The sequence below is a fragment of the Oxyura jamaicensis genome, chromosome 1, assembly GCF_011077185.1.
Source record: "Oxyura jamaicensis isolate SHBP4307 breed ruddy duck chromosome 1, BPBGC_Ojam_1.0, whole genome shotgun sequence".
Lineage (NCBI taxonomy): Eukaryota > Metazoa > Chordata > Aves > Anseriformes > Anatidae > Oxyura > Oxyura jamaicensis.
In genome coordinates, this window is record NC_048893.1 from 30,057,074 (window position 1) to 30,084,770 (window position 27,697).

Sequence of the window (27,697 nt, forward strand, 5' to 3'; positions counted from 1 at the left end):
TCCTTCACCTTGTTAACTTTCTATGAGTTAAGGTTATTGTAAAATATGTTACTTTGCTCCTTCTCCCAGTTTCTAAGAAGGTCTTAAGTAGATGTCCCATATTATTCTTACCCGGTGAAGTTAAGTTGAACCAGTTCAAGCTGAAAGTCAAGTTTGCTTGTGTTTTAAAATTGTGTTGTGATCTTACGCCTATCCAGGAATGACATATAGTCCTTACAAGCATCTAGTACTTTTTAAAAGTTTCTTTTATGTGTGTTTTCTTGATCCGTTCATATTAAAAAAAAAAAAAAAAAAAAAAAAAAGATAAATTATTGTAGAATACTTTTATCACTTTTTAAACTCAACTATTTACTGTAAGTTAACTTTTTCTAATTATTACAATCTATAACTACTTACTATATTCTGTACCTTTGGCTACTAACTGATTAAATCATCTATATTAATGTTCTTTTCAGCTGCTCCCCCAACTCCAGCTATCATTTACGGTAAACTAATACAAAGTTCCCTTCCTACATCATCTGCCAGATATACTTCTCATTTGCCTATTGGAAAGTGCAACATCTTCTCCTCGCCCCCCCCCCCCCCCCCTTTTTTTTTTTCTGTGTTTTTGTGTATGTATGTGTGTTTGTTTTGTGGTTTCATCCCATTTTACCAACTGCTTCATTAGTGGAAGACTGGACTTTGGAATTTCACAGTGCAGGGTGCTTTGTATTTTAGGGAATAAACAATTTTAAAATATAAATTATTTTTAATTCAGGTTGTAGTGTGATAATGTTTTTCTCATCGTGAACATTGTAATGAAAATCAGTTATAATAATAAATGAAAGGTTTAAAAGGTAAATCCATCAGTTTATTGAAAGCTAATTCACTATCAAAGAATTTGCACCAACTAAATTTGTTCAAAATTTCCTTTGCTTTTGATAACAACTTTCTAGGTGTAAAGTACTTTATTTCACAATTTGTCTTCATTTTACCTCACTCATAACAGTGGTAGGATCTTATTGCCCAGTTTTGTTAATGATTGTTAAATCTGCTAATAAGGATTGTGAAATTAAAGTTAAAATACCCTCAAAATCTGTCAGTCATGTACAGTCTTAAACTGGACGTCATGCACCCATTAATTTGATAGCATTTTTTTTCTGAATTTGTGTTTTTAAATCTATATAATATGCCCAAAACACTTTTAAATATGAGCAATGAGCACATTTATGTAAGTCTTACCAAGTTTTGAGAAAATGCTTATGCATTCTTAAGTGAACCTATTCATTAGTCTTAATTTTTGTGTAACAATTCATGTAACAAATTCAGCAATTTGAAATGGATATTTTCATCTTCATGTATTATGTGGGTGTATATTACCAGATTGTTTGATGTTTCAGGTTTTCTAAAAAGTACAACAAAAATAAATGGCTTAGAAACTCACAATTTGTTTCCATTTACACTATACTTGCTTTGAATTCACATGCAAAATATTTGTAGTGATCTAGAAAACCTTCTTTGATGTGATTTCTTTATTTTCCATCTTATTAAATATTTCTAGTTAGAATACAGTACCATTCATACTCATTCATAGATAAACTAAACATGCGTTTCATATTTCTGTACCTTTCATTACATTTTTGTATCACATTTTATATCACAATCAGATGGAGATAAAATGAAATACAGATTCTTGTTAGTGTATGGAAGTTTCCAGTTCTCCATTTTGTATCTGTTTTGTAAAAACTGCATGCTAGTAGTCATTACTGCTGTATTTGTGGAATTCTTTTGATTGGAATGTAAGGATTTTTTCACAGATGAAACTCCATATTCTATTGTGATTATTTGCTTCATGTTCATTTGATTTACAGCTCGGCCAAATCCACCCTTTGACTTGGAATTGACAGGTCAGCTAGAAAGAAGCATTGAACTCTCATGGATACCAGGAGATGAAAATAACAGTCCTATTACAAGTATGTTTGTCTGTATCTATTGTAACAGAATTGCCTTAACTCTTCTTAGATCCCAAAAAGTTCTGATATAAATTTTGTGTGCAGCACAGAAGAATGGCAAATTCACTTGCTACAACCTTACTTGCTTTTCCAACCTTAATGATTCTGTGATTCTGTGAATTGCCATTTATTTACATAACAAAAATTCATTGGTTATCCTCTACTGCACTGCCAAGCTGAAAGACTTATTTAATGCCCTAAAGATCTGGGCTTTTATTCCAAAAACCTGTCATAGTTAACACAGAAGATGATACTGGTGTGAGCTCTGTATGATTATGTCCAGTCTTATGAATATGTAGAGAACAGACTTGTTCATTAGTTGAATGAGTAGAAAGTCACTTCTATGTGCTTCATAAGGAGAAATCTACTAACATTTTCATTAACTCTTTAGTACTTCCCATGAACTGGAAATAGCATTAGTACCAGTATCTTTAGGGGGATTATCCATGACTACTAGTGACAGAAGCCTATGCTTCATGAAAATACAGACCAGAGGGTTGTGGTTTTTTTTTGTTTGATTGTTTGGGAGGGGGTTTATGTTTGTTTTTTTGTTTGGCTATTTTTTTTTAAGATTAATATAAATAGTTGAATTGCACTTAACTTATAGCTTATTCATATACTCTTGTGTCAGTGCATTGATTGTTCTCCAGAACAGATGACAAAAGTCTGGCTTTTGTGTTGAAAGGCATTCACACAGTCTCAAAAGAGATGATACTAGCTGGTGGCTTGTATCAGTTTTTCTACTGCATACAGTCATATTGGGAATTGAACTCATCCAAATAAATAATGCTGGGTTTAATTACAATAAAATTTAAATTCATGTGTTGTCCACTGAGAGCTTGCAAAATACGACATTATGAGACATTTGCTTCATAAGTAAGCCTGTTAATTCTGCTGCTATCACTTAAAAAAAAAAAAAAGACTCAAGGATTACACTTCATTATACGAGATCCTTTTACACAAGTAATATGATTCACACACTAGAATCTCTCTTTTGGCTGTTTGAGAGCTGAAGATAAATGGTCCTTTTGTTTCTGGTAATGAATATGATTTTCTTTTTGGAATTCTAGAAAATCTATCTATACCTGAGGTTGTGTACACCGTAGGGTCTTGACTGCAATCATAATAACATTCACACAGAGAACCTTCAAGTAATTTAGCTTCTGTACATGAATTCCGTGGCTTAATTTGAAGATAGTGAAAAGTGCACTCAAAAATCTTCTTTAAGTATTGGTTCTTGACTTTAAATAGTTTTTCACTAAGACAGTTCCACTGGGGAAAATGGAATACTCGTGTTTAATATTGTATAGTCACTGCTTTATTGTCAGCGTGATACAACTAGGAGCAATGTATTTGTTTGCCAAATACTCCTTTTATATCAAAATTCCAATCTTGTCTCACTTTCTTGCTGTGATAGTTCAAGGGTTCCTGTTATATTAAAATCCAACACCTGACAGAGAGCTCTTCTAATAATGTGTTGCCTGACAACTGCATTAGTAAGAATATGAAATAATGAAAGAGTGTTTCTCTTATCTTTCTATCGACGTAGTACCTTTCAGAACCACCTTGTGTACATATGTCCTATGTACTTCAGTTTCCATGATTTTTAAAAACGTTAATTGGATTGCTCAGTTTTGATTAGCTCGTTCAAAAACTACTTCACTGATCTAGGAAGGTGTTGCAAGTTTTGACATAAAATTGGATTCAATTTCTGTTTGCAGGCTTTGTGATTGAATATGAAGATGGACTACATGAGCCAGGGGTATGGCATTACCAGACGGAAGTTCCTGGATCTCAGACAACAGTACAGTTGAAGTTGTCTCCATATGTCAACTACTCATTCCGTGTGATAGCTGTCAATGAAATTGGTAGAAGTCAGCCAAGTGAACCATCTGAGCAGTACCTGACAAAATCTGCAAGTAAATAAGTATTCCTGCTTACCAGTGATTGATTTATGCTATGAATAGCATCAAATTTCCTTGTAATGGAAGTAGAAATCATTTTTGTTCATGTGTAAATATTTTGTTTTTAGACCCTGATGAAAATCCTTCTAATGTACAAGGGATAGGCTCAGAACCTGATAATTTGGTAATAACATGGGAGGTAAGTTTGGGGATTTGGGAGGTTTCATTTGCTTGTTTTCAGCTCTGTGAGTAGTGTTTTTGTAGAATGTTTTTGTTTTTAGAGAAATAAAAATGATCTACCTGAGAATACCCTGTGAAATAATATACGTATTGTGTGTTTACAATATTCTTGAAAGAGAATAAAAATGTAGACATTTCATATTCTTCACTTTCAAGGAAAAGCTGCATGCTATCAAAGAAAAATCTTTTTTCAAGGTGCTTTGTTTTCCTTATTGATTTCTCTAAGATAATCCACTAATTTGGTAATACAGCATGTTTTGCTGCCAATGTAGAAAAACTTTTTGATTTATCTCAAGTAGATTGCTATTTTTAGGACAAATTCTAATGTAGATTAATTCTACGCTCAGCTTCTGTGATAAGCTGAATTATTGTGCACTCTTCCACTAAAAAACTTTTATGTCTCTATTATGCCCTTAGCATCATGACAGGAGCTCAGGAGAGCCATGTAAAACCAATTTCCCATCCTAGGCAAGAAACATTCTCTAGGGAAAACATTTTTTAGGGGGGAGCTGGTGCAAATCTACTTCTTCTTACTCCACTTCTAAAAAAAAAAATTTGAAAACAAATATGTATATAGAAATCCCAATGAAAGGTTGTGTGATAATGAGCTGGTCTCTTATTCACAAGACTCAGTATAACTTTTACTAATAAATGAAAAGCAACTGAGCTGACTGAGCTGTAAGAAATAAATTGCATAGCTTGGAAATTTCAACAATTCTTCATTTCTGTCATAGAACACAGTGATAAATTTTCTGTAAAATTGTATATTGATAACTTAATGAATTCAGATTTTTTTGAGATACTTCAGAATATTGAAAAAAAACAGTTTGATTTGCTCTTTTTATTTCAGTCTTTGAAAGGTTTTCAGTCTAATGGACCAGGACTTCAGTACAAAGTCAGCTGGCGTCAGAAAGATGTTGATGATGAATGGACATCTGTTGTAGTTGCAAATGTGTCTAAATATATTGTGTCTGGTACACCGACTTTTGTTCCCTATGAAATAAAAGTACAGGCTTTAAATGACCTGGGATATGCACCAGAACCATCAGAGGTGATTGGACATTCAGGGGAAGACTGTAAGTTTCCTAGTTTGACTCAGTGGTACTAATTAAAAGTGACTAAATGTGTAACCTAAATGGGAATTCAAAATATTAAAGTATTAAAAAGGGGGTATAGTAAATATTTTTTAAATTAAAATGAAGTAAGGTGGGGATAATAAGGGTTCATAAAACTCTATAGTATTTGTGTTGAGGTCAGCTTTTTAACAGTATCAGCTTTTTAACCTACTCCTTGTCTGATTCTAACTAACTAGGTACTTGTTACATCTTTTCTTCACAGTGCCAATGGTTGCGCCAGGCAATGTGCAGGTTCATGTTATTAACAGCACATTGGCAAAGGTGCACTGGGACCCAGTTCCACTAAAAAGTGTCCGAGGACATCTTCAAGGGTACAAGGTAAGTACAGTCAAAAGCATTCTATCCCTCATTTAATAAAACAGATCACTCTTCCTACATGAGATTGTATCCAGATTGAAATAACTGATGTGTAAGAGGATTCTTGCTTTTCAGTGAGTTGACAAGTTTTGCTGACAAGAGCAACAGCATTGAAATGACTCATTTAATTCAGCAAGGTTCCAGCCTTTTAGTATTAGTCTCCTGTGACATTGTCCTTGAATAAAAATTGGATGTGCTTGCAATTAAGTTTGCACACATTATATAGATTTTAAAAATATATAATAGTTTTACACTTTTTTTTTTTTTTTTTTTTTTTTCCTGGAAGGATACCTAGAGGATGAAGAGAAATAGTTTCTGTAGGAGTCTCTTTTAGGTGTAATGCTATTGAAAAACTTTTTGGCCATTGCTCATCTTCTACCATAATATGATTAGTCACATAGTTCTGACTAGCAAATTGCTAGCTTGGAGTTGTGTCTTTTTAGAGGCCAGGAAAAAGCTCAGTTTAGAGAGAGTGGAAAAGGTGGAAGATTTGGAGTGCACGTATAACTGAAGGAAGCTTAATGTAAGGTAATGCACTGGCTTTGGTGATAACTGAGAAGGCTGTGTTGGAAACAAAAGACTGCAATTAACAGAGAATGGGAGACAGAAGGACTTCAAGGTAAGAAACAGGGCAGCTGGTATCCTCAGTAGATCAGGGAAAATCTGATCACAAAAGTTGCTTCAGAAGTTGCACTAGAAACACATCAGAAGAAACTTGGAACCGTAGAAGACTGGTGGACTAGTTGGGCAGGGGAAGGTGGATTGAGAGGGTACATTGACCTGTGCAACAATAGAAGAAAGTAACAAGTAATTACTTCTCTACTCCTTTACAGGTATAGGAATAAAATGTTCTAACAGAACAGACTAGTTGTACAGCCTGAGCTAGGTTACTTTGTAAGACACTAATTTGAACTACTTCTTTTTGAATGAAAGGAGTAAAAGAACTATTTGAAAAAAATTGAAAGGAGGAAAATATCTGGAGGAAAAGAAATGCATGTAATATTTGTAAAACGAAGGGCTAGCATTCAAGAGCATTGAATCCAAACCTCTGTGTGTTACAGATTGTTGCATTCCTGGTATGTGGATGTGACTTATCTGCCACAAAATACCCTGGCTGGAGTGACTTAAACTAGTTCAATAATGAGCTAACATAAGTATTTGTAGATGGTCTCGTGCTTTGCCCTAGGTAATAAACCTGGCTGAGGAGCAGGACTTACTAGTTGTTCATAACACTATCTGGTAGATTATACTCTCATGTCAACCTGGTATTTTACAAGTAAATGGGCAACTAAAAACCATTATGTGACAATTAGAATTTAGTGAATTTATTAATCTTGTTACCACAACGCTAATGACAACCCAAATCACCAAATTTCTGTAAAAGATCAAAATTAATTCAAAAAAGCAGTAGACAAAAACGTTTACCAGTGCATCCAGTATTCTCACATTACAAAGGCATAGTTACAGAGAGTTATAATCATCCCAGGTTTTTCTCCTCTGTATTTGGTAATGGGTTGCACTCTTGCCTCTCCAGTTACCTGATGAGTTAGTCATGCCATGATAATTTATTTAGTCTGATAGTCTTCTCTATATATTGTACATTATTTTAGCATTTTTTAAAAAAATGGGGGGTTGTATTGGGTGGGGAGAAGAACCACACAATTACACAAAGCTAAACAATTTTGAAGCTAAAATAAGTTGGGCAATAATCATAAATAAAATAAGCTCAAGACTGCGGGATTAACAACTAACCTGACCACTGAATATTTTTGCTGTTGCAGCTAGCACAAATGAGACAACGGTATATCCTTGAATAAGTTGCAGATGCAGCAGAACTCTCTTAAATATTTTTTGCAGATACAGCTAAATCAAGCTAAAACTAGACAAGGAATGACACATCCTAAGACCTAGTGGATAGTTATTGTTATAAAGTTTTCTCTGAAGTCAAGCTGCAAACTTTTCATGGATGCAGAATATGCTTTAAGTGTCTTACTGACATAGCACATGACTATCCTTTTTCAGACGCATCAGCAAAATCTTGCTAGCAAATGCAGGCTTTGCTAAGTAATAAAATTATTTCAGATGGTAGCCCAATATGCAGTGTTGCATTAAGGGTGCATTTCTTAGTAAAGGGATGGGTATTTATCTGAATTCATATCTGATTCATATCTTGAAGACAAATGTACAAACAAAGCAGAAAGACATCTAACTAGTAACAGTCTATACCCCATATCACTTATATTTTGTTTTTATATTAATTAACTATTGCTGGATATACTTTGGTACTATGAAGCATTTCAAACCTAAGAAGAAACTTAAGAAAAAAATGTTTTCACTGTTACTACTGCCATTTTTTCTTTTTATTCATATAATGTCAGTGGTTATTCAATATGTGAAAAATGTAATGCAATCTCTTTTACTGTCATATTCCTCTTGTAGACAGCTGCTTATCAAACCCAGCTTATTAAAGGTCTCCTATTACAGCCTGGCTCTGGACAAGTGATGACCCAACTATAATAATGTGCTTTTGAAATCAGCTATACCCAATGAGTTTCAATACTAATAGTACCATCAGTTCAAGTTTTTCTTAACTTATAAATGTCTTTCTACACTAGCTGGTAGGATGAGAGTTACTGGATGACATCTGACAGTGTTGAAAAACATTAACTCAAGCAATGTAAAACACAGTGGCACTTAGCAATTGGAGTGAAATGATACACAGCAGTATGAAGTTGGTGTTAGTGTATTTCTTTATAAGCAACCTAGTTGAGCTTTGTAAGTCCTAACAATTCCCTTTTTTGAATTCATAAGTGAAATCCCAGCTTTCTTAAGTAGGTGTTTTACAGTTGGCATAAACAAAGTCAGAGTTTTAGCCATTTACATTGCTTTATCGGTTTTAATGTCTGATTGTACGTGCATGAAAATTTTGCTGTGTAAAATGAACAATGATGCATTTGAATGTGACAGTCAGAGGACTAACTTGAGTCTTTGTAGGAACAACTGTTACCGTCTTTCCAGAAATTGTGGTAGAGACATGGTGCAGTCAAGAAGATTCCAGTAATTGCCTGTGAGGCTCTGTAATTTCTTAGAAAGAAAATCAGCAAAACGGACATCAGAATTAGCTTTGTGTTCTGATCTTTTTATCACATAAATGGAAGAATATTTCTCCTATGACCGTATGTGGAGAACAGTGCAGGACTGTATCCTCAGAGGCCTTTCATGACTTTTTTATGTGTTTTTCCAGCCTAGAATTTTTTATTTTTTTATTTTTTTCCCATTTGAAAAGTCTATTTGGCCTCCACATCACAGGGAATATATCTTGTGTAGTCAGGTGAAAGGCATCTATAATATGGTGCCAAGTTTGCTTTGGAAGCCGTGTAGACATATTACTGCAAGTATAGATGGTTTAAATGATCTTCCCTCTCAGATGCTAACATGAGAATTGTCAGACAAAATGCAGTCCCAAACCAGAACTTGTGTCAAACTGGCATTGAACATGAGCAGAACTGGCAGATGGTAGTCTTCACCCAGTCATGTAGACTTGACTGTTTCTAGACAAAGTCTGCTTCTGGATCAGGAAACCTCTATGCTGCTTCTCACCTGAACTCATTAAAATTGCAGTTATTCGTGCCTATAATTTATGGATACTCATGGAAAAGCTTAGAGTTCGCAAAATCAGAACACCTCAATGCTCACTATAGATTTTCTTCTTTCTTTAGGTTTACTACTGGAAAGTACAGAGTCTATCCAGAAGGAGTAAGCGGCATATAGAGAAAAAGATCTTGACTTTCAGGGGAAACAAGACTTTTGGAATGTTGCCAGGGCTGGAGCCCTATAGTTCTTACAAGCTGAATGTTAGAGTTGTTAATGGTAAAGGAGAAGGACCAGCAAGCCCAGACAGAGTATTTAAGACCCCTGAAGGAGGTATGAAATGAGAAACTTAGAAATTAAGTTAAAAACGGTGTATTCAAAATGAGTATACTAAGGATGCAATTGCTAAATTTGCATCTTGGACATCATAAAATAATAATCTGGCTCAATATGGTAATATCCTTAATAATTCATGAGCTGTTTTAAGTTCATCTACTTTGTATTTACTATATATTCTTCTTAAAAGTTCCTAGCTCACCCTCCTTTTTGAAGATTACTAACCCAACATTGGACTCTCTGACTCTGGAGTGGGGTTCACCTACCCATCCAAATGGTGTTTTGATATCATACATACTGAAGTTTCAACCAAGTAAGTTAATTATGAATATATACACCTTTTACAATATGTTTGCTGAATAGAAATTAATTTACTGAGAAAAATGCTAAATTTGTAATGTACAAAAGATATGATTGCATTGTAGATGTCACGTTTGCAAAATATTAGTATATTTAGACAATATATCTGACCCTATTTAGAAAATTCCACTTGCTCAAGTGCAAAGTTAGGATTTTTCCATTACTTTTTGTTCTTCAAACCCTAATTGTCAGCAAAGTTAGAGGCACTTATATATCCTATATTCTGACTGCAGAGAAAATATCATTAGCAGTAGATCAAAATACATCCAATTATATTGTTGTCTGCTTCTTCAGTTTTCACTCTAAAATGAAAATGTCATCTCTGTGCCATTCATTCATGTCAGAGTTATACTAGCTTTAAATTGAACTGCTCATTATTTCAATTCAGCCAGTCACTTCCTTAGAATCCATATGCTACTGCCCACTTGCCCAGAAATTGATCAGCAATGGCACTGGCACTTAGGAGTTACATGTGCACGGAACAGATGAAGGCCGTTTGTTTTCTTCCACTTACAAGATTCCACTGTTCCTTGGTGTTAGATAGAAGTCACTTCAGTATTTTTATTCCTAAGCATACTGAATTTATTCTGAAGCAGTTCAGAGATTTGGAGAGCTGAATTATCAAAGTTTCAAGTGTGTACATTCAGTTTATTTGATGTGGAGTCAGTGCCTTAGACTCAGACACTTATGAGAATGGAACTTGAGCTTAAGAAACTTGTAGGTGTTCCTTATCTCCCCTCAGAATTTTTGTCCCTCTCCTTTTTATATAAAGGTGATTTTCTTTGGGAACAGTAGATTATCATTTAATTGACTGGAAATGAACAATGCAGCATACAAACAAATACAGAAAAACAGTCTCTTTTAACATAGGCAATTTTCCTAAGTAACTGTTTTTTTTTTTGTTTTTGTTTTTGTTTTCCTTGTAATAACAGTTAACAACACACATGAATTAGGTCCCTTGGTAGAGATAAGAATACCGGCCAACGAGAGCAGCTTGATATTAAAAAATTTAAATTATAGCACACGATATAAGTTTTACTTTAATGCACAAACATCAGTTGGATCAGGAAGTCAGATTACCGAGGAGGCAGTAACAATTATGGATGAAGGTAAGATGGGTATGTATAAAGAGAACCCACTGAGTTTTAAAAAAAAGACTACCAATTTTATTTAAAATGTTACTACTACTTCCTTCCATCAAGGAAATAGTCTCAGGTAAAAAAAAATCTCCAGGGCTTTTTCAACTGTATTATATACTATTAAAATATTTTAAATAGTTTTTAAGAAAAAATGTGCAAAGTTTTTCTACTGCAGTGGAAGCCCCAAAATAAGTGTAAAGTTTATCCTTTTGATATAAACTCACAAGACCTAATTCGTTGGCTTTTCTTGGCTTCAAAATTTCACGTAACTTTACATTTTAAGTCGTCTTCCTCCGTTAAACTATTCCGTTCTAGTCACTTGCTCTGGTCACAGAGACTGATACTGAAATGATGCAGCTCTATGCCTCATTGAGGAAATTATTTATCTCTTGAAGTATACAACAGTTTCTGTGAGGTCTAAACTTTTCCATCAGAGCTAGCAAAAAAATACATCTTCAAAAAAGCTGTAGAAAAAAAATCTAATTTGTGACCCCAAGTAACTGGTGACATTGTATATTTAAATAACCTTATTTATAGTGTTTGATCTTGTCACTACTGATTTTACATTTGTAACAATTCTAGATCTAGGATATTGGCAGTTCTTTTGTTGAAGATGCTATTTATTTAAGCATGAAAGCTCAAAAAATAAGATTAATTTCAGGGAAATACAGGGTGAAAGCCTTTCATGATTTTGCACATCTAAATATTAAAGGTCTATCTTGATACCATCTTTTCATGTATTTTTATGGTTAGTGAAATTACAGTTTTATTTCAATTGCTATAGATGATTTGGTATGCAATGCATTTTTTCTAATAGTGTATTAAGATTGCATATGAACTACATTTATTTTAAACCGTGAGTCTTAACAAGCATGACCAAAAAAATTTAGCAAATGCATGTATATTAATTTTTGTCTTGTAAAAGTCTGTCAGTGTTCAGCATAACTGGATTGTTTCTAATTTATTTGAATTAATACATTTTATCTAGTCTGCATGCTTTTCTGGTTTAAAATTAAATTATTTGTATGTATGTTCCCTTTGGTGTTGTATCTAATTATATAGTGTTCCTATTCTTGTTTTCCTCCATTAAAGCTGGTATTCCTCGTCCTGCTGTAGGTGCAGGCAAAGGTAAAATAAAACTGCATGATTTGTTAATGTGTGGATTTTGCAGTGTTGCAAATGGGGAAATTGAAGTGGTAAGGACAGAAATTCTTGGACTACACATTACTGCACAAAGTATTAATCAGTGCTGGAAGAAAACATTTATTTATTTATTTATTTAAAAAAAGGAATACAGAATGCTTATTAATACCTTTCATCTGTTTATTTTGCCAGAGTTCCTGGGGAATTCATTAGCTTTGCTTCAGCAAAGTCTAATTATTTCTGAACATTTAACAGATGTATCTCACTGTCATAAATATTCAGGGTCCAGGTGCACTAGCACTGATGAGCTGGAGTAGAAAAAGCAGCAGTTTTACAAATATTTTTTACTGCCTGTGCCATGCACATTTTTTCTTTCAAAATAGTAGGTGCGCTTTTGTTCTTACTGCTGATTAATGCTACCCATTTGATCACATTTATTTCATTTGCAACCAACTGTGCATAGGAGACAGATGACTGACAATACCCTCTGTATACTTCCCAGTTCAAGTATCAGATGAAATATAGAGGCAGATGACTTTCTGCTCTCTTAGGTTTGCAAATCTTGTGAGTGATCACTTGAAGATATTTCAGTAAGTGGAGCATATTGTGAACCTTATTCTTGCATTCAGCAATATTAGGTTCTTTATAATGAAATTCTTCTGTCGAGCAATGTATTCTTCACACAGTTTTTATGAATTTTGATACCTTTACTGACAGAAGCAAAGATTTTCCTGAGGACTTTCAGACAGCTGAGTCAGAAAGGTGTCTCTATACCCATGTGTGATTTTATCACAGAGTTGTCATTAACTCTTACCAACATCTGAGTTTCAGATTCTCAGACCTCAAAAATCCCATGTCAAAATCACTACATGAAAGTATCCATCATTTTTTACCAACTTGGAAGAGACAACATAAATTGTTCCACATATATTTTCTTTCCACTTGATGATCAGATAATTATCTGGCTATAATAATAGCCATGCATTCTCTTCACCCACTCAGACTGGTAGAAGAGAAGTCAGACCATGTATGCATGCCTTTGTGCATGTATATATTGTATATATAAGTGCATATCAAATGCATTTCTGGTAAGCATATGGAGTTCTGGGTGTATTTTAATGACAAGTCTTTATTCCTGCCTTTTAGTCTAGTTGTAGCTGGGAAGTCAGCACAGATTGGAACAACAGAACTGGGTTGTAGTCCTGGACGTAGCAGCAGAAATGTAAATTAAGTTCTCATTATTTATAGCTGAGTATAAAAACTCATGCAAGGAAAAATGGATTCTCTGTGTGAAACTGTGGTCTAATTATAGCTGCATCACAGTCTGTGGCTAGCAGAAAGCATCTTATTTGTAAGATCAGCTGGAGCAGCTCACATTTCAGAGCTGTCATCTCAGATTCTCTGAAAACTTAAGCAGATGTCTTCGTTTGATTCCATGCTGTTTATCGTTTCAAAGTTTTCACATATTCCTGTTGCATCTAGCTCTTACAGTCACAAAGAAAACGTTGGGACTGCAAACAGGACGGAGCTAAAGCCATGACATCTGCTATGACATCTGAGTTGCTTCAGCTCTTAGATGAAGGTTCTCAGTGGTTACTTACATTAACATGATTAACGATTTCACTACTGATCTGGGACTATGAGAAAGGAAAAAGGATCATATTATCAAGTGCCAAATTATTTGGTCCCATGAGTGGGTGGATTTGGGAGATAGAAATACTTAGCCCACTCAAGAAGAAGCCATGCCCAGCAGTGAATTTTTACTCCTCATGCCTCCTACAGGAGGGCCTGTGATTAGATACAGTTAATGTGGACCCAAAGCCAAATTGAGGATGATGTGAAATTTAGATATTCTCAACTGTGTTCTGATCCACCAAAAACAACAGCCCAGTCTTTCATTTTGAAGGGCAGGAGTTATCCTAAAAATGCATATATCCTTTTTCAATTTGAGATGAATATCTTGGAAGTTAACAAGACAGTAGGTTTCAGATTCAGGAATAATAAAATGCAGTAAAATTTAGTAGTGTTTTTTTCTACTGGCTAGCTGCTTTTGAAGGCCTATAGCTGGTCAGTCAGAAACATTGGACAGAAGGTCTTGGAGGAATTGAAAGCATCTAAACCTGGGCGAGGTGTACAACTTGAGATATATTTCACTTCTCAGAGTAAAACTGTATTTTAAAGTGCTGAGGGAAATAATGCTAGTGTAATCCTAAGGATCTTACAGTGTCTTAATGTTTTTATTGTAGACCTGAAATATATTTGCTGTCCTGAAATATATACTTGTGATCCTTTGGCACCATGTGACATTTGCAGTTTATCTATGCCAGCATGGACCCTTCGTTGTACTGCAGTCTTTCATTACTTTAAAAACAAGGAAAGCAACTAAAGACTGCTTACTGACACACTTAACAATTTTAGCATTCATCCCAGTTGAGATTGTCTGATCATAATGACTGCACTGGAGTCAAGTAGTGGTTTTAAAGATACCCAGTATTTTCTAGATAAATCAGTAAAGAAACAAACCTTTTTGCCTTTTCCCCTTTAATAATACCTTTAGATGAAAATAAGTTCAAGGATAAGAAATTTGGATAAAGATATTTTTTTCCTTATTCCTTTATTAAATACACATATCCTGATTGAATAGAACATAGAAGAACAGAATGCTGCAACAAATGAGGGACAGTATAAAAAGGAAATTATTGTCAAAAGAGACCCATACTAATCAAAATGTTCTTTGGGTGAATAATGTCATTGCATCAGATAGCCAAAATGCAATGGATTTTGGATGATTACAAGACCTGAGGTTTTGTTCTCTGCTAAGGAAATTTAACTGGGAGGTTCTTGTCAATATTTCACAACCCCACATGAGTAAATCATGATAGAAATTATTTTATTGTGGATGGGCAAGCTACCCTGGTATACTGTTTATAATCCAGTTTGACTTGCACTGTATTTTCTCCTTTCTAATTGCTGTGGTACTATGCACAATATTATTTAATCAAGGTAAAGAATTAGATAAAGAATACAGTATTTGATAAGCCTCATGCATTGCTATTGGCATCTGGGTATTGACATCAACGTCTACATCTACCAAGAGACATGGGGTAACAGAGGGGTAAGAAGAAATTAGGGGTTAAGAACCTGATGACCTATAAAGTAATTATAGAAGCAGCTTGAAACTGATTCAGGTGATCACTGGAGTCAAGTCTTTCCTACCCTCTTCCATGAGATTTTTAAATAAATAGACTATAGAGGAAAGAAAAGAATACAAATTAGACCAGTGGTAGAAGTGAAAGTTGTTGATTAACATCAACAGTCACATGGGCTCATAAAGGTCTTTGTTGTAAGTTGAAGTGGAGGGAGGCATACCATGTAATTATGTATGTCTCTACATTTAGCAAGCCTTGTTTCACTTTTCTGTTTCTTTTTGATATAGTCCACATTTCTAATTTAAAAGCAAGTTTTTGTGGTCTTTATGCACACAGACACTGATAACTGGCAGATCTGACCTGCAAAGCTAGTAAGATTGGGAGCTTTAATTGAAACTAATTTACTGTCAATGAAGTTCTTCAGTATGTTCTGCGTTCTTCATATGAACTTCACATCTCTAGAACTGATGTGACTAATGCCCATCTCTCAATGCCAGAAATGCAATTTGCTCCTATTGTTATATTAAGGCTTGAATTTCTTACAGTAAAAGTTTTGGGTTAAAAAGCAAATTAAAGCAAACCCCTATTTTGTTGTATACCTAGTTAGTTCTCTGTGACACAGTGCTTTACATTTTTCTTCCATTTGACATGAGTCATCAGATGTGTGTTTATCACAAAGCTGACAGTTCTTGCTGGAGATCTGGTGAATCCCCTGAAACTTCCTAAAGTTTAATCACTTTGGGGATTATTTAATTTACTGTTCTACTACACTAAATCTTGAGGAAGAGTATCTATTCTGTTGTTATGATACTTTCATATCTTCTGTCACAAATTGCTAAATTATGTTGAGTCTGCAGTCCAAGTACAACTGTGTTATTTGCAGGAGCTGTGTTCTTAAAAAGTCGTAAGATTAAATACTCTTCTACTAAAAAACAAAACCAAACCAAATAAACAACAACAACAACAACAAAAAACAACCACCAAAAAAAAAAAGAAAAAAAGAAAAAAAAAAAAAACTCAACCAAACAGAACAAGAGCAACAAAAAGCAATATTGAAATTAATTTGGAAAGAAAGGAAAATACTGCTTTGAGCCTAGGCCTCTTTCTCAACAATTGGTAAATGCTTTAATACCATATCTTACTATAGTACTCAGAGATGTCAGCGAAACTTTGCATTACACAGCATGGTTAAAATGGCTTAATTTACTGGAGGCAGCTGAATTAAGAGTCAGTCTGTATGAAAAGCATAACTTAATTAACAGTCCAATCCCATCATTTTTGAAGTGACTCTTTTCAGTGGTGGTGCACAGCTTTAAGTGTGGCTGTAAATCACAAGAACACGATGTTCCTCTGCTCAAAAAGCACTTCTCCCAGAGACAAAGCTTTCTAGCCTCACTCTTTTCACCGCCACTTGCATGCTCTGAGAGTTTCTGCCAGCTGACAATTACATATTTTGCATTTGTGAACGGTGCTAGGAAGCATATTGAAGTACTAAGAGGTTAATTATAATTAGAGGTGTGGTGATTTAGAAGACAAGAGTCTGGGTAGATTGGAGACAAGCTCTGAATCTTGTACCTACCTTGACATCAGGCTTTCATCACCTTAGAATCCATCAGCCATCTTTTATTTTACTTACGTGTGTATCCAGTTTGTAAATATGGCATATTTGAGAACAACTAGTAGTGAAAAAGAGGAAGAATAACAGAAGTAATAATTTTGAAAATCAATATGCTACTGAACAAATTTGTTGGTGCACTGTGTTCAATAAGAAAAAACAGAACTTAAATCTGACCAAATACCACACAATGATCACACTGTACAAACAGCCATTGGTAAAAATCATGTAAGAGTACATCTGAGAAATGTCAGCATTAGTCAGTCACTTGAGAGGATTTAGAAACTAAACGACCAAAAGAATGAAGATAATTTTCTGAGCCAATTTCACTGCTATGTGCAATCATATGAACAGAAAGCAATTTACTCCATACTAGGTCTTTAATCTAGCAAACAGCCATTTAATCAGGGCAGAAACTAGAAATCAAAGATTTAAAAAACAAAACTGCAAACAAACAAACACCAGAACACAAGAAAAGATGCACATTTTACAGGAAAGGTAATTATCTAATTAGCCTAGTGATACAGAAGCTGGCTGTCATCTGGAGTCTTTCACACAGGGTGAGACTCTTTACTTCATCCAAGAGTGCCCAGGCATCGGGAGGCAGAAGCCAGATGTAGTTCTGTGGCATCCCTTTGCAGGAGAAACAGATTATTGCTTATAGTTTCTTCTGACTTTAACATCAGTGACAAATGTCAGCCATACAGTTCTGCTAATTAGACATCTTTGGTAGAATAGCAAAATCCAGGAAAATATAGGTGTGAGAAAATATGATTTAATGAAACGAAACAGAATAAATTATAGAGTACTAACCGGTAGCTTTCTTGGCAAAGAACAAATACTAAGATGCTGATTGTAATTTATACCTGTTCCTTTATGCAAATGAGGCAATAAGTTTATATATCCTATCCACAGTCTCAAACTCTGCACCTTTCTAAATTTAGAGCTTGCTATTCTTTCTTCTTGCTACCTTGAAGTGGCACAAAGGAGCAGAATGTAATCTCCTTGCATTACTATAGTGGATATGATTACAGACCAGATTTTCCATACCAGAGTCCTGGCTCTAGTATTTCTTAGTGGTTTTGTTGTTGATTTAGTAACCTAGATGGCTTTTAAAAATCTTGTACTGTCTGATTTTAAGTTGATTCTAGAGAATAAATATATTCTTTATTTCCTAAATAAATATGTTCCTTATTTTTGGTTGGTGAAAGAAGTGATGTATAAATACATAAGCACAACAACCTACAAAGACATCAAATATAGGAGTAATTGATTTAATACATACTGAAGTTGAATGGGTTGAATGAGAATTCTACTAATGAAGTAGAATCAAGAAAAGAATGATACAAATATGGAGATTAAAAGCCTGATATTGTGAAAATTTGTAACAAGGATACATTTTCAGAAGAATTGATGGAATTCGCGTAATTTAGGTCTATTTTAAAGACTCTCAGGAGCTATGGATTTCTAGTCACACTACTCATTTAGTCTGTCTATACAGATGTATTTATTTTACTATGCCAAAGCAAGCCATTTTTTCTTTGAATATAAATTGGAACTACTTCCAGTCAGCTGTATGGACAAGCCCATCCTGTTCTGAGGAGGAAATAAGTGTGCAAATAAAATCTCTGCAGCACTTCTTCCCTTAAGAACTGGCCTCTGCCCATTTTATTTTCTGGTATAGACAAAATCACTGAAATTCTGTCATTTGTCTTTCCTGAGACTAAGATTTCACCTCTCGTGTTCCATGATTACAAGATGCTGAAGAGAAAAGGACTTATTTTCATAGTGGGCTTTGTGCATATCTGTGCCAAGTACTTATGTCTGACAAGAATGATAATTGGACACAGTATCTTAAAATCCATTGTATTGTTTTGTTTTGTTTTTCTTTACTTTCCAGTGATTTGAGTGCTTCACACCAGAATATTTTGATATTGGCTTTCCATAGCATTGGAAATGTTATGGAAATGTTTAAAGGTGCAATGAATCCATAATGGCAATGAAACTGTTCAGAAATGTTCTGTACAAGTAAAGGCATCAGTAAAAATATACTTTTGTTCGTTTTCAAGTATGTGTGTATCATTTAGCCCTTTCATATTTCAACAAGTAAAACTAATTGAATCTTGCATGAATGTAGAGTGTGCATGCGTTATTCATTTAACAGGTAAGGTTTTACTGCATTATTTAATTGATACTTTTTGATGTAAAGTGTTTTTACTGTTTATTTTTTCTTTCCCACTACCTCTGATGGTGAAGGATATTCAGAAACCCTTTTTGCAACCTCCCCAGTCATGCATACTGTCCGTCCAACTTTCTATAAGGGTATTGTGTTCCTTTTTTATCATTATCAATGCAATAGAGACACAATCCTATACAGGGCTTGCAGTTGAGGCGTTTACAGTCCATTCAGTGACATGTGGAATAAAGGGAGCTGTGTGCTACCTTCATACCTCTGTACTCTCCTACCATTTACATTACCTGGACAATGCTCTCACTTTTCCGCCGTCTTCATTTTACTTCTGGATGACTAGAAACAATGTTTTCTGGGATTTTGGCAATTAAGTATTTTTAAGTATTTGGCAGTTTCAGTGTTATAGGGCATGCTCACTAGAGTACATAGATTTTACTTTCTAATTTCATGGTGTAGTAACTGCTTAGGATTCAACTACCAAGCATGCTAATTTAGTCACTAATTTCCTGTAATGGAAACAATGACAAATGTACTATACTGCCCCTGTATGTGATCTAAATTAGCATAGTACCTTCTTATTTTTATTTTTATTATGATTATTTTTTAATGTATGAAGTCAAAATTTCATATTCTGCTTTGTTTTTCTATTGTGTATTCAGTGCAACCACTTTATCCAAGGATCAGAAATGTTACAACAGCTGCTGCTGAGACCTATGCCAATATCAGTTGGGAGTATGAGGGACCAGATCATGCGAACTTTTATGTTGAATATGGTGTAGCAGGCAGTAAGAAGTCATTTCATTAAATTATACTAAGTGCTCAGATATATTTTCAAACATTTTTAAACATGGTCCTAAGTTGACCCAGTGTTAATGATAGCTTTTAAATGTTTGAAAAAATCATTTTTTAACTTGATCTGAAGATCAAATAACTTTCATTATAGTAAACATCAATGTGTAGCAACTTTTTGATGCTTAGATAGAAAATCAGCCTTTGTTCCTTTGTATTATCTTATAAAGTATTGTGAACACGAACTTCTAAAAATGTAGATTGCTTAAAGTTGTTATGATGCATTGATTACATATGTAAAAATATGATTACATACATTAAAATGGAATTTAACAGTTCTCCTAAATTATGTCAAAATCAGGAAAATAAAACAAAACAGTCAGCAAAAACAATTTTCTTTGTTCTATTAAACCTTAAAACAAGGTATTGACCAACTTGCATACTTTTCTTGGCATAAAAATAGGTTTTAATCTTTGATAATACAAGTAATAATTGTAACACAGGTATGTAGCTAGTAAAACCATGATATTTAAATACTTTATCCTTCTAAAGTTCTGAATAAAGATGATAAATCTGAAAATTGGAATATAAATCATTTTTTCTGGATATTAGTCAAAGAAGCATCTGTCCTAGAAAAAGAAGATAATGATCAGGAACTATGATCTGATCAGATTGCAAAATAGAATTTCTTGACTAAAGTAAATATTAACTGAAACTACAGAATACAGAGGAATAGTCTAATTAAATGATTAAAATCTATTTTAATGTATTTGATAATTGCAATTTGAGTAAGTCTTTAAAGAAAATAAATGAAAATAGTATTTCTACAGTACAATGGAACAAATGTTTAAAATAATTTCATAATTAATGTATAGTGTATTCTTCAATATATTGCATGCAATATATTATTTGCAGTCATAATTTTATATGGTTTTATTATTTTTTGAAAGAATAGTTGTTGTTTCTTCAGCCAATCCATAGTTTAGTCAAGTAACTGTTGATAATATTCTGTCTAGAAACTTTCAGTAACACGTAGACAATTAAAATTCCAATATGTTGTTTTCCTAAAATTTTTGTAGGCAAAGAAGATTGGAAAAAAGAAATTGTAAATGGTTCTCGAAGCTTCTTTGTATTAAAGGGTTTAACACCAGGAACAGCATATAAAGTCCGGGTTGGTGCTGAGGGCCTGTCTGGTTTTAGGAGTTCAGAGGATGTGTTTGAGACAGGTCCAGGTGAGGCACACCGTACCGATTCTGTATCATAGTCAGAATTGCGATAGACCACATGCTGAAACGTTGAACTGCTTCTAGCTAAAAGATGTTGTAGCTAGCATCTTTGTATGATCTTTTTTTTTTTTTTTCTTTTTAGAGCAATGTTGAATTATTTTTTTAAACTCCTACATATGCCAGCACATTTATTACGTAGATATGAATGTTTTCATCCTTTCAATTGACTCTACTTGTCTGTTGTTTATTTTAGGGGCAAGATACTGCTCACACTCCATCTGTGTGCTGTGCACTGAAGATGACTTATTTAATTTTTTTCTAATTAATATAACTAGACTTCTATATTTAAATAACGTCTACTTTAATAGAGTCAAGTATATATTTTTAAAGCTAACAATCTGCATATCATCCTTTTAATACAAAAAAAAATTGAGCTAAAATATATGTGTAATCAGAAGTGCAGATTGAATTTGAAGACTCATGTAATGTATATATACCACTGTTAAGAGATTTCTGCTTACGTTTCTTTTCCTTTTATTATATTGGTTATGTAAATATCTTGATTTCACAAATTGTCCTGTGAATCAGTAAGGCTGTTTCAGTTCTGTATGTATATACTTTCAGTCATTTAAAGAAAGGTGCAGCAGTCATTTTTTCATAAGCAAATCAGTAATGCTTGTTCATTTAACTCAAAGAAAGAGCTTTATTGGAAGTTTTTTTGATGTTATGCTGATTATGTTGTTGCCACCACAGCATGCTTTTGGTCAGCTATTATTATCTGTTTGTATATGATAGTCACTTCTACTCATTCCAAGCATTTTGGTCCATGCATAGTTGTTTAGTAGGAGCTTCACCAACTCCAGAATGTTATGATTTAAGAAAGTAGTTAAATATGAAAATATGCTTGAACAATATGTAATATTTATTAGACAACAAAGTAAATTATGAATATACCAGTTGGAAAGTGAGTGCTTTCTAAAATCATAATTTTTTGCTTTGTTTTGTTCCATTTATGTTGACAGTTTATCATGTTGCAGCAGAATTTTGAAAACATGGTGCTGAATAACAGTGCCAAGCAAATATATATGGGCTAAGCAGAGAGGTTATTTACGCCAGAGAAAGCAAGTGGTATAAATGGCAATAGGTAAAATTTTATGCAAATACACAAAACATAAAGCCTAAAGCAGCAGTAAAGAAAGGGTCGAGATCATAGTGTAATTCAAAACAAGCACAACATAAATCTTCCCAAAAGCATCTCTCTAAACAAAAAACACCAAACCAGTAGATAAGGAATCCTGTACATAACTGTGAATGAACCTTGGCTGATACCTTTGAGTAGTTAAGGAAGAAGGGAATTTAAAGAGAATTTAAAGACACTCTTTTATGCTTTTTGATCGAGGAAATGGTCCGTGTACAGTACTGTTCATGATTCTTAATCTGATGATACAGCATATTTCTTAGAAAAAAAATGTTATGTCATACAGTCTTGAGTCTATACTAAAACTTTTAAACATTGCAAAAAATGAAGTGGGCAAAGGGAAAATTATTGGAATATGGAATGCTTTCCAATTCTTCCAATTAGGAATCTTCCAATTAGGAAAGAACTGAAATGTTTGGCATAATGAGGCTTTTGTCTAATTTTTTTCTTAAGCAAGCATTCCTACAGAACATTTTAATAGTGTGTGGTTTCATCTTTTGAGCAAACCAGTACTGTGTATTGCACTGACTTCTGCATTAGCAGTTCAACAAGAGTAAATAAATGTCTTTCTGCCTGAGGCAGATATTTTGCTCGGAGTACACAGGAAATTCTGTGCCGTTTATAAAGTTGCACTGAGGTCTAGAAACCTTTTCCTACGGGGTATGCAATAAGTTAAGGAAGCTGCATAAGTAAATTTTCACCTTTACTCCTTCCCATTTATCTTGCATATTTTTATGCATGAGTTGTTTTTGCTTGTTGCTATTTCTTACTACGTTTGAATGTTAAATGTGCTTTTGCATTTTGCTACAGTATTTATTATACAACCTTTAATGCCTTATTATAAATGCATATGTACAAAACTCAAAATATTTTTAACCTTAGTATGGAAACAAAATTTATATTAATTTGATTTACAATTCAGAGGAAGATCACCTTTGTTATTTTGTTTTTTAAGATTGCCACTTTTGTTTATATATGTATATACAGTATATAAAGTATGAATATGTATGTTTATATAAAGACGGTATACATACATATAACTTAAACATTTCAATGCAAAAATGGTTTAAATAGTACTCAGAGGTACTTACAGTTTTCATACAGTCAGTGGAAGTCCCTCAGTAATCTAGGATGGATAGCATGGATGTTTGCAGGCTAGGTGTCTCAGCCTGTCTTAACTAATAACTAACACTGAGACATGGGCTTGAATTCTGGCCTATAACAGAATATTGCTATATTTTGTTGTTAGCGTGCTTGCCAGTCCAGTGCAGTCTCTTGTCAGCTACCTGTCTGCCAAGGAATGCTGTGGAATTGCTCAAAGGACAGCAACAGCACAGGACTGTTCCCAGTTGGCATGCTCTGTGTCTTGTAAGGAGAAGAGTATTGGTGCTGTATCATCCTGACAATCCAAGCTCAATGAGCTTGGACAGTCCATGCTCCTCTGAAAAAAACAAATCTTCTCGAAGGAGAGGTGGAAATCTTTTGGACGCTCTGGGACTTTCATATTTCTCTGTTATTTATGCATTGTGTCCTCCAATTCAATGGAATCAATGGTTCAGTGGATGTCCTTCTCCTTCTTCATGTCTTCTTCTATAGCCCACATTCCCAACTCCTCTCACCTTTCCCACTTTCTCCCAGCAGCAAATCCTAAGGCCAGTTGCCTCTAGTGTTTCCAAATACTGTGTTGGAGATTAGTAGGAGGGTTCCAGCCACCAAACCACACAGATAATTCTTGCCCTTACTAGTGGCTGTAGTGTTTCCTGTGTGGTTTGCCTATCATTTACATCATTTTACAGCTGGAGTTGGCAATTGGAGAGAAACGGTGTCAAGGAAAGGCTTCCCAATTGCCTTGTGTTAAGCCCTCACTAATGCTGAATTATGGCAATCATGATAAATTGTAGGATGAGGTACAGGTCTGAGGAGAGGAAGAAAACATTATGCTTAATAAGGCTTTAAAGGATGCTTCATTGTTGATTTTTAGTTTGAATTGAATGTTAGGGCCTTGAATGACCCATCTGTTTCCCTGTTTCAGACTAATGGGTGTGCATTAGCTAATGAGTACTGGCTTTTTATTCATTTTGATAATGCAATCTAAGTGTTTGTGTGAATTATAATTTGCATTTTCATTTCAGTCATTTAATTAATGTAAAATGGTTGAGAATAGTTTTGAGATTTGTGAAAAGCAATATAGTATGCCTCTGTGTTTTGCAAAATAGTTCTTAAGTCAAAATGTTGAAGTAAGTTGGCAGAATCTTATATTTTAAAAAGTAAGTTCTGTGTGCTTGTACTCTGAAACATTTTAAATAATGAAAATATTCACAGTAGCACCAGTAGCACTGTTTTTCTTAATACTAATTTTCACAGTGAGTGTTATTCCTTAATTAATAAATGTTGTGTGCTGTATTATTTATTTTAATTAATATAACATTTTAGTGCAGGAAAACAATATTTTTTCTTCTTCTGTTCTCTAGCAATGGCAAGTCGGCAGGTTGACATTGCTACTCAAGGATGGTTCATTGGTCTTATGTGTGCTGTTGCTCTTCTTATCTTGATTTTACTGATTGTTTGCTTCATAAGGAGGAATAAAGGTGGCAAATATCCAGGTATGATATATAACAGAAAGAGTAAAAATTATCTACTAGTAATCCATTTAAAACAGGTCTCGGGTTTACTGGAAAAATTACATTTGCTGCTGGTTAGCATATACATTGTGTATATAGGAGATCAGTCCTATCATTTGCATATACATTGTGTATATAGGAGATCAGTCCTATCATTAGGCTTGATGGGAGCAATCTGCCTGTATCATATACTATATCATAGCTGCCATGTTACTTAAATGTCCTGGGAGTGCAGCATTTCATAAGATAGATCCCTTAATGTGGTATTCTGTTTCAAATATTTTATCTTCCTTTTCAGAATCTGTCTTCTTCAGCCTCAGTATTTTTGCATCTAAATTTCAAGATAGCATCCTCCAGTTAGGATGTTTGTTTGATTTGTTTTGTTTTGTTTTCTGTAAGCTTTTATTCATAAGAGTTTTTATTTTTCTTCCTTTATTTTTTTAGTATTAGACTAGGAATGGCCAAATATATTTTATAATTTGTAACTAAAAAATTGGAACTATACAATGTACCACTTCTGTCCCCTGGGACATTATAGAAGACATAAATTTGTTATGTATCCATGTGTGTATATATGTTTCATATATATTTCTCCCTAGTCTAATATTGGCTCCGTAGACTAAAACTCTGTAGAAAACAGAGTGACATTGAGTTTGCTTACAATAGTAGAGACAGGATCTCAGAGCAGGAGTGAGGTACGAATTAATATAAATGGACTTCAAGATGCCATCAAAGGGTAATTTGAGAGAAATTGGAGTGAGCCACCATCCAGAAGAGAGTAAAACAGTCAAACTGTAGTAGACAGTTGGATGCTAAGGATGCCATTACTTTGTAGAGGTCTTTGCTATGCACTTCTTTTCTGTGCTTCTGCAGATTTATGACATGGAAGGTATTAACTATTTTATGTACTCATAAATATACATACACACTTATATGGATATAGCCAATGACTAGATATGGCAGACCTTAACTGTATATGATCAGATTTCCACAGTGAGCATGTACTGATGTTTATAACAGTGACTCTGAAGCTAATTGTATTTCCTCTGAAGCTAATTTTATTTCCTGGGTCATTGGAAATGCAGTGTTCCACCAATAAAGTGACAAATGCAAAGCACAGTTAGTAATTCTTTTTTTGTCTTAATTTTAGCCATGTCATTTTGAGATTACCAATTGTCATAAAAAAAGTGCTAAATTGTTTCAGTATGTAATTATAGCAGACAGATTTCAAGGTGTTACATATTATCATAATTACAGATTACTGTCAGGAATGATTCATATCATCTTAAATAAGAGTGTATAAACTAATAATGTACAAATTAAGTGTGGAAATTACCAGAATAAAAGATAAGAGATTGTATATTGGATTATGTAACTATCTGATAAGCAATGGAAGGATTTGAATAGCCACAATGCCAGAAAGGAAGAAAGAAAAGGGAAGAACAATGATGAAGATTTTTTTTGAAGCCAGTATATTATTTTATTCTGTCAACAATCTTAATTTATAGAAATATATGTCTTCTATAAACATCTTTTTCCCCAGGTACTAGCAGATTTCTGTGTCTAAGAACACAGTGCTATGTACTTGTATAGGAACAGGTTACATGCAAAGACTAATGCAAGACTCCTCCATTCTTACCAGTGAACGACGACAAGATTACTAAGTCTGTGACAAGGATGTGCAAGAGATACAATTGTGTTATATTTAGCTTCCAGTATAGGTGTTTTTGCCTTACTTTTGATCATGCTATAGAAAAGAAGGAATGAACAGACCAAACCTATTTTTTCCCAGTATTAATATATTTTAAATGCTATTTAAAATTGCCTGGAGACTGTTGCAATACCTTTACTGCATTGTTAGTGCATGACATGAAAGCAGACGGAAGCTATCAGTGAACGTAAGTGAATTTGATTCAGTTATCAATCAGTATGGGAGTAATATCGAGAGGCAATATGGAGCATGCCTAAGTAAAACTAAATTGTTCAGATTTCATTAAAAAATAGCTCTAATAATAATAACATAAGTTGAGAAAGTGTATTTACTAAGATTTTTAGCAAACCTTTAGTGTTTGAAATGAAAGGAAGAAAAAGTTTTACTAATGCAGTATTTTGTACTCAAATAAGATTCTATAACTAATAAACATTTTTTTTTTCTTTAAAAGAAAACATGTAACAATCTAAGGCCCTAGCTCAAACAATGATTTGTATTCAAACCACGTTCCTTCCAAATGTGTTCAATTCGAGAAAATAGGGTCTTGAGGTTTCTAGCATTGCAATTTAATGATAAAATTACTATTTCAAATATTTTAGTGAAGGAAAAGGAGGATGCACATGCTGATCCAGAAATACAGCCTATGAAGGAAGATGATGGAACATTTGGTGAATACAGGTGAGCAGCTGACGTGGTTTGTCATATTCACTGTTCATATCATATGTGCATTATACGTCACACTTACTAATTCACAACTAACTTTTTTTCAGTGTTGAGAAAGATTCTGCATCCAGTGTTTTGTAGAACCATAGACAGCATTTCAACTACATTATTAGAAAAAAAATGAAATACACAAGAATTATGAATTGAGAGTTTAGAGCAAGCCACCAACGCAAGTCCTTTCAGTTAGGGCATATCTCACATTATGGTTTTTGAAAATAAATTTCTAATTGAAATTTAATAAAGACAATCTTGTGTTCCATTGATTTGAAAATGAATG

General features: G+C 33.9%; 1 protein-coding gene across 41 annotated transcripts in view; it reads left to right on the top strand.

The window, feature by feature from the left end:
- The window catches only part of NRCAM (neuronal cell adhesion molecule), a 150,464-nt gene that overhangs the window by 111,050 nt on the left and 11,717 nt on the right, over window positions 1-27,697 (top strand). For 10 of the 41 annotated variants that reach the window (XM_035325672.1, XM_035325682.1, XM_035325665.1 and 7 more), the window contains 15 exons: window positions 456-485; window positions 1,851-1,952; window positions 3,713-3,910; window positions 4,024-4,094; window positions 4,986-5,211; window positions 5,474-5,589; window positions 9,348-9,552; window positions 9,746-9,868; window positions 10,848-11,024; window positions 12,147-12,182; window positions 19,218-19,283; window positions 19,812-19,937; window positions 21,021-21,173; window positions 24,837-24,968; window positions 27,297-27,375. In XM_035325672.1, coding sequence (XP_035181563.1) covers window positions 456-485; window positions 1,851-1,952; window positions 3,713-3,910; window positions 4,024-4,094; window positions 4,986-5,211; window positions 5,474-5,589; window positions 9,348-9,552; window positions 9,746-9,868; window positions 10,848-11,024; window positions 12,147-12,182; window positions 19,218-19,283; window positions 19,812-19,937; window positions 21,021-21,173; window positions 24,837-24,968; window positions 27,297-27,375 — 1,840 coding nt within the window. Of the gene's footprint in view, window positions 1-455; window positions 486-1,850; window positions 1,953-3,712; window positions 3,911-4,023; window positions 4,095-4,985; window positions 5,212-5,473; window positions 5,590-9,347; window positions 9,553-9,745; window positions 9,869-10,847; window positions 11,034-12,146; window positions 12,183-19,217; window positions 19,284-19,811; window positions 19,938-21,020; window positions 21,174-24,836; window positions 24,969-27,296; window positions 27,376-27,697 lie in introns of all 41 variants that reach the window. The other 31 variants (XM_035325882.1, XM_035325896.1, XM_035325914.1 and 28 more) reach the window with 11 other exon arrangements.